Raw genomic sequence first — 8,344 nt, 5'->3', positions numbered from 1 at the left:
GGGCCCAAACACGAATGAACTCTTGAGAGGTTCACCCCTCTCTAGTCTCCACCAACACTCTTGTCAACTGGTTTTTAAAATCTGGTGGCTGACACTTGTATCAGGAGATCCTCTCACAGCTGCAGGATGTTTGGTGTTACAGGGCTATCTAAGTAGCATTCTATGCCAAAAGGAAAAAATTCAAATAAGAGATATGAAAAGAAGCTCTAGTAGAGACATGAAATCCCTCACATTATTACCTAAACTAAGGCCATTGAGGTCAGACTCATGGCTTATGACCAGGTCCTCCACCACCTTTGTGGATGTAAGAAGCCAACACTACCATGTATAAGAAAAATTGACAAATAGTATGTTCAATAATTGCAAGTTCACTTGGTCTATGGAGAATATAGATACAACCACTAACAAGTCTACTGACAATAAGAAGAGCGGTGGAGACTCCCAGGAGGGTCTCCTGTGACTACATAAAATGGCTTCATTTCTGTAACTGAGTACAACACATCTGGCCTTCAGCGTCACAGATCATGTCAGGTGAGATATTGCAGGGTCTACATTTACACCTAGATACATCTCCAAACACAGGAGTGATATTCTTCCATTGCAGTGTCAGGAATACACACGAATAACAGGATAAATCATGGCGTGATGAAGTCTTGTCTTGTGATACATCTCAATATTCTCAGTGTGTGATTACAAAAAAATGATCAATGATAAAGTAAATGACGACAGTCCCGAAAGTTCTTGCTGAGACGTGAGGAGAAGTGGGGGAGGCTCCTGCTGCAAGAGGTTGTCTTACATCTGTAAACAGTTCTGATCTGATGTCATTGAGAAGTGGGGACAATGGGAAACATTATAAATACAATTTGGATACTTTTACTTTTTTCCCCTCATTTTCTCCTACTGCACAGAGAGCATGGGAGGGAGAGGCTCCTGCTGCAGCCAGTTGTCTTATAGCCGCAGACAGTTCTGATCTGAACACAGAATAGGGAACATTGGCTAGCAAATAATTAATACCACTTTGAGACAACATTTACAGAATTCCATTGGCTTAATGGTCTCTGATTTTCTTCTGCCCTCTAGAGAATGGACAAGAGAAATCAATCGACAGTCACAGAATTTCTCCTTCTGGGATTTGGAGATCTCCACAATTTCAAGATTTTAGTTTTCACTGTGGTTTTGGTCATCCACGTTGCGGCTTTGACGGCAAATGTCCTGGTGATTGTCCTGGTCTGTGTTACCCAGAGCCTCCACTCCCCCATGTACTTCTTTCTCAGCCAGTTGTCCTTGTGCGAGATCGTGTTCACCAGTAACATTGTGCCCACCATGTTATGGCTGATACTGGTGGGACATGGAAATGTATCAGTTGCTCGGTGTATATGTCAGTTCTACTTTTTAGGTGTCCCAGTCATTGCCCAGTGCTTGTTGTTGGCGGCCATGTCCTTCGATCGACAGATAGCCATCTGCAGACCATTACACTACCCCACCATTATGACCTTCATGCATCAGCTTCTCATGGTCTTTTCTTGCTGGTTGTTGGGGTTCACCTTGACCCTTTTTATATACATTTCCTTAAGCAAATTAAGATTTTGTGATCTCAACACCATCAACCACTTCTTCTGCGACATTGCTCCTCTTCTACAGTTATCCTGCTCCAGTACGTCCTCTGTAGAATTGGTCACTGCCATGGTGGCATTTCCTGTAATTTTGTCACCCTTCATCTTTATCATAGGCTCCTATATATCAATCATTCACACCATCCTTAAGATTCCCTCCACCTCTGGAAGACATAAAGCCTTCTCCACCTGCAGCTCCCACCTGATCATCGTGTGCACCTACTATGGGACATTGTTCTCCATTTATATCGTCCCACCAAGAGATAATTCCTTAAATGTGAACAAAGGTCTGTCTGTTCTATACACACTGGTGACTCCATTGTTTAACCCTTTAATCTACAGCCTAAGGAACCAGGACATCAGAAATGCTGTTTATAAATATATGCAATCTTTTAGGCTGTGGAAAGTCGTCTTATGATTTCACCCAAGTAAAGTTCTAAGTATTGGTTAGATAAGTTGTGAAGGAGCCATGCCTGATAATTCTAGAGCCCTGGAAATGAGCGCTCAACTGGAGCCAAGAGTTGAGAATTGGTATGATGATAACACAACATGGCCAAACCATGAACTCCACATACGTCATGAGCTGCCTTCTTCTTTTTGTTTGTCAATGCTAGCATACAGGTCTTCCTGCACTTCCCTCAACTCAGTACCACTTCCCCTGCCTTGTATGGACAACCTCCGCACAATAAATCCAGTATTATCCCATCATCCGACATCCTCCTCCACCACTGAACCTCACGACCATCTAATATTGTTGTCATTCAGCACTAGGATCATGGGATCACTCCTTATGCAGGGATTGAAGAGTGACTTCTATGCCTTTGTTTTATGTCTGTGTTCTATGGTTTCTCTATTGTGGCATTCATGGTTTCCTCATAATTAGAGATGAGCGAACACTAAAATGTTCGAGGTTCGAAATTCGATTCGAACAGCCGCTCACTGTTCGAGTGTTCGAATGGGTTTCGAACCCCATTATAGTCTATGGGGAACATAAACTCGTTAAGGGGGAAACCCAAATTCGTGTCTGGAGGGTCACCAAGTCCACTATGACACCCCAGGAAATGATACCAACACCCTGGAATGACACTGGGACAGCAGGGGAAGCATGTCTGGGGGCATAAAAGTCACTTTATTTCATGGAAATCCCTGTCAGTTTGCGATTTTCACAAGCTAACTTTTCCCCATAGAAATGCATTGGCCAGTGCTGATTGGCCAGAGTACGGAACTCGACCAATCAGCGCTGGCTCTGCTGGAGGAGGCGGAGTCTAAGATCGCTCCACACCAGTCTCCATTCAGGTCCGACCTTAGACTCCGCCTCCTCCGGCAGAGCCAGCGCTGATTGGCCGAAGGCTGGCCAATGCATTCCTATGCGAATGCAGACTTAGCAGTGCTGAGTCAGTTTTGCTCAACTACACATCTGATGCACACTCGGCACTGCTACATCAGATGTAGCAATCTGATGTAGCAGAGCCGAGGGTGCACTAGAACCCCTGTGCAAACTCAGTTCACGCTAATAGAATGCATTGGCCAGCGCTGATTGGCCAATGCATTCTATTAGCCCGATGAAGTAGAGCTGAATGTGCGTGCTAAGCACACTCATTCAGCACTGCTTCATCACGCCAATACAATGCATTAGCCAGTGCTGATTGGCCAGAGTACGGAATTCGGCCAATCAGCGCTGGCCAATGCATTCTATTAGCCCGATGAAGTAGAGCTGAATGTGTGTGCTAAGCACACACATTCAGCACTGCTTCATCACGCCAATACAATGCATTAGCCAGTGCTGATTGGCCAGAGTACGGAATTCGGCCAATCAGCGCTGGCTCTGCTGGAGGAGGCGGAGTCTAAGATCGCTCCACACCAGTCTCCATTCAGGTCCGACCTTAGACTCCGCCTCCTCCGGCAGAGCCAGCGCTGATTGGCCGAAGGCTGGCCAATGCATTCCTATGCGAATGCAGACTTAGCAGTGTTGAGTCAGTTTTGCTCAACTACACATCTGATGCACACTCGGCACTGCTACATCAGATGTAGCAATCTGATGTAGCAGAGCCGAGGGTGCACTAGAACCCCTGTGCAAACTCAGTTCACGCTAATAGAATGCATTGGCCAGCGCTGATTGGCCAATGCATTCTATTAGCCCGATGAAGTAGAGCTGAATGTGTGTGCTAAGCACACACATTCAGCACTGCTTCATCACGCCAATACAATGCATTAGCCAGTGCTGATTGGCCAGAGTACGGAATTCGGCCAATCAGCGCTGGCTCTGCTGGAGGAGGCGGAGTCTAAGGTCGGACCTGAATGGAGACTGGTGTGGAGCGATCTTAGATTCCGCCTCCTCCAGCAGAGCCAGCGCTGATTGGCCGAATTCCGTACTCTGGCCAATCAGCACTGGCTAATGCATTGTATTGGCGTGATGAAGCAGTGCTGAATGTGTGTGCTTAGCACACACATTCAGCTCTACTTCATCGGGCTAATAGAATGCATTGGCCAGCGCTGATTGGCCGAATTCCGTACTCTGGCCAATCAGTGCTGGCCAATGCATTCTATTAGCTTGATGAAGCAGAGTGTGCACAAGGGTTCAAGCTCACCCTCGGCTCTGATGTAGCAGAGCCGAGGCTGCACAAGGGTTCAAGCGCACCCTCGGCTCTGATGTAGGAGAGCCGAGGGTGCACTTGAACCCTTGTGCACCCTCAGCTCTGCTACATCAGAGCCGAGGGTGCGCTTGAACCCTTGTGCACACTCTGCTTCATCAAGCTAATAGAATGCATTGGCCAGCGCTGATTGGCCAATGTATTCTATTAGCCTGATGAAGTAGAGCTGAATGTGTGTGCTAAGCACACACATTCAGCTCTACTTCATCGGGCTAATAGAATGCATTGGCCAGCGCTGATTGGCCAGAGTACGGAACTCGACCAATCAGCGCTGGCTCTGCTGGAGGAGGCGGAGTCTAAGATCGCTCCACACCAGTCTCCATTCAGGTCCGACCTTAGACTCCGCCTCCTCCAGCAGAGCCAGCGCTGATTGGCCGAATTCCGTACTCTGGCCAATCAGCACTGGCTAATGCATTGTATTGGCGTGATGAAGCAGTGCTGAATGTGTGTGCTTAGCACACACATTCAGCTCTACTTCATCGGGCTAATAGAATGCATTGGCCAGCGCTGATTGGCCGAATTCCGTACTCTGGCCAATCAGCACTGGCTAATGCATTGTATTGGCGTGATGAAGCAGTGCTGAATGTGTGTGCTTAGCACACACATTCAGCTCTACTTCATCGGGCTAATAGAATGCATTGGCCAATCAGCGCTGGCCAATGCATTCTATTAGCGTGAACTGAGTTTGCACAGGGGTTCTAGTGCACCCTCGGCTCTGCTACATCAGATTGCTACATCTGATGTAGCAGTGCCGAGTGTGCATCAGATGTGTAGTTGAGCAAAACTGACTCAGCACTGCTAAGTCTCTGCATTCGCATAGGAATGCATTGGCCAGCCTTCGGCCAATCAGCGCTGGCTCTGCCGGAGGAGGCGGAGTCTAAGGTCGGACCTGAATGGAGACTGGTGTGGAGCGATCTTAGACTCCGCCTCCTCCAGCAGAGCCAGCGCTGATTGGTCGAGTTCCGTACTCTGGCCAATCAGCGCTGGCCAATGCATTCTATTAGCTTGATGAAGCAGAGTGTGCACAAGGGTTCAAGTGCACCCTCGGCTCTCCTACATCAGAGCCGAGGGTGCGCTTGAACCCTTGTGCAGCCTCGGCTCTGCTACATCAGAGCCGAGGGTGCGCTTGAACCCTTGTGCACACTCTGCTTCATCAAGCTAATAGAATGCATTGGCCAGCGCTGATTGGCCAGAGTACGGAATTCGGCCAATCAGCGCTGGCCAATGCATCCCTATGGGAAAAAGTTTATCTCACAAAAATCACAATTACACACCCGATAGAGCCCCAAAAAGTTATTTTTAATAACATTCCCCCCTAAATAAAGGTTATCCCTAGCTATCCCTGCCTGTACAGCTATCCCTGTCTCATAGTCACAAAGTTCACATTCTCATATGACCCGGATTTGAAATCCACTATTCGTCTAAAATGGAGGTCACCTGTTTTCGGCAGCCAATGACTTTTTCCAATTTTTTTCAATGCCCCCGGTGTCGTAGTTCCTGTCCCACCTCCCCTGCGCTGTTATTGGTGCAAAAAAGGCGCCAGGGAAGGTGGGAGGGGAATCGAATTTTGGCGCACTTTACCACGTGGTGTTCGATTCGATTCGAACATGGCGAACACCCTGATATCTGATCGAACATGTGTTCGATAGAACACTGTTCGCTCATCTCTACTCATAATTTGTGCGATTCACAAATATCCCATAATAGTGTTTTGCACAAATGTTCCCATATGCGTGTGTCCTTGTGCTTACTAGCTAGGTTCTACTGTTTTTCCTTGGAGTGTTGAGTAGATTTGCTGCAATCTAATGGAAATAACCAAAGGGAAGGAGTAGTAGTTGTAGATGTGATGTCAACCATAGGCACTTCTAGTTCTTTCCCTGCACCATGTGGTGCTGTTAGAAAGGAACTATATAGGAAAAATATTCCCAATTACTAGATCACTAAACTTGCTAAATAGAACAATTAAAACTTAACTTTAAATGTATCATCATATAAATCTGTTTGCATATTTTGATGTAGTGAACCAAGATGTAACTTTACTGAGGTGACACATGCAGCTTCCCCATGGGCGTATTAGTGATGGCGTTCCACTCCAGTAGCTGGTCCCAGTATTATCTGGTGAAACAGCATAAGAGAACCTTAATCGAGAGAGGAGTTCTAGATCGAGTGAAGCCTACAAGAAATCCAAAAACTCCAACCCAATCACCACCACCACCACTCCAAAAAGTGCAGATATTCACAAGCCATTACACAACCACCTCCACTTCAGTAAGAGAACATGTTGATTTGCACACCATTGGACAGACTCTTACTTTCGTACCCCGCACAGAATTGGTGGTGTAGTGTAGTTTTGTCAAGAGGAAGACCACTAGACGTTCCAATACCGTAACAGAAAGTTGAAGAGATACAAGGTAAGATACATCTTACACAAAGTTAAAGAACTCTTCTCAAGAAGCACTTAGTCTTCTACACTCATGGGTTAGGCTTCCGGATCCTTGCGACTGGGGTTGAGCCGATCTTGAGATTTCAGGATCAATTTTAAAATCCGATTTCCAATCATTTCCAGCCGATCCCGTTTTTGATCTTGAAATTTGCTCGATCGCTGATTGGGATCCGATCTTTCCCGATCGCTCAACCCTGGTCAATGCTTCTCTATGGGAAAAGTTACTTTTAAGGGTTGAGCCGATCTTGAAATTTCAAAATCCGATTTCCGATCATTTTCCAGCCGATCCCGATTGTGATTGTGAAATTTGCTCGATCGCCGATTAGGAACTGATCTTTTCCGATCCCTACTTGCAACGTGTTAGCTGCTTATCGAAACGGCAGAGACTGTACTACAAAGGCCAATCTTAAATTATGATCCATTGCCTTGGCATAACCCAAGCGTCATATTGCAGCCAGTGCAAAGTACAGTAACTCCTCCAGTGGTCAATCAGCTATACGCAACTACAGTTCTACCTTACACTTTGTACCTGCAAAGCAACACACAGAAACTAATACATTGTATTAACCCAGCAATACAGTGGTCAGTATGAAATGTTCATAGATAGGAAGTTGGTGGAGACGACATCTCATGAAGACATCGAACATCCCCCAAATACAATCACTTGTAGACAATGACACAAGGTTGCGATCTGTCTACCTAACTCTCTTTAGGGGCACCATGTGTTATATGGGCTCAGTTACTGATACTCTTAAGGGCTCATTCACACGGAGTAAATGCGCCACGCAATGTGGCGTTTTTACGGCGCGTGTACACCGCGTTTTTTTACGGTGCGCGATTACGCCACGTTTACGTGGCGTTAACGCGGCGTAATCGCGCACCGTAAAAAACCGCGGCGTACACGCGCCGTAAATGCGCCACATTGCGCTGCGCGTTTACTCCGTGTGAACGAGCCCATAATGGCGGCACTGTCTTACCTTCTAAGGTCACTGCTCCTTTTGTTTTATATGGATAACCCACTTGGTTGAGTCTTGAGATCACACAACGAATACGCAGTATCTTCCGTCATGCAGTGACAATACACATGATAATTTGTGACGTGATGAAGTATTGCCATGTGAAAGATCTCAGTATACTCGATGTTGGATTCCAAAACTAATAAAAAAAATAAAAAAAAATCTTCAAAATAAATAACTGGGGACATAGTCCTGACAGTGACGACTCAGATGTAAGAAGCCTTATTTTCTAATTCTGGATAAAGCCTTGTTGGAGTCTGACAAGTGTAAGTAAAAAGAGCTATGGGCTGTCTTTGTTATGGGGGCACTGTACTACAGTGTTGGCCAAAAGTATTGCCCCCCCTGCAGTTCTGTCAGATAATACTCAGTGTCTTCCAGAAAATGATTGCAATCACAAATCCTTTGGTATTATTATCTTCATTTAATTTCTCTTCAATGGAAAACCACAAAAAGAATTGTCAAAAAGCCAAATTGGATATAATTCCACAGCAAACATAAAAAAGGGGGTGGACAAAAGTATTGGCACTGTTTGAAAAATCATGTGATGCTTCTCTAATTTGAGTAATTAACAGCACCTGTTACTTACCTGAGGCACCTAACAGGTGGTGGCAATAACTAAAT

The 8,344-nt window shown here is 45.9% G+C and overlaps 1 protein-coding gene across 1 annotated transcript; it reads left to right on the top strand.

Annotated features, from left to right (window-relative positions):
* Window positions 1-1,083: 1,083 nt before the first annotated feature.
* LOC142204385 (olfactory receptor 11L1-like) lies at window positions 1,084-2,031 on the top strand. The gene has a single exon (XM_075275697.1). It carries the CDS (start codon window positions 1,084-1,086, stop codon window positions 2,029-2,031), a length of 948 nt encoding a protein of 315 aa, XP_075131798.1.
* Window positions 2,032-8,344: the final 6,313 nt, after the last annotated feature.

This window comes from Leptodactylus fuscus, chromosome 5 (genome assembly GCF_031893055.1).
Source record: "Leptodactylus fuscus isolate aLepFus1 chromosome 5, aLepFus1.hap2, whole genome shotgun sequence".
Taxonomy (NCBI): domain Eukaryota; kingdom Metazoa; phylum Chordata; class Amphibia; order Anura; family Leptodactylidae; genus Leptodactylus; species Leptodactylus fuscus.
Note: the sequence above shows the minus strand (reverse complement) of the source record. Positions and strands in the feature narration are given on the sequence as shown.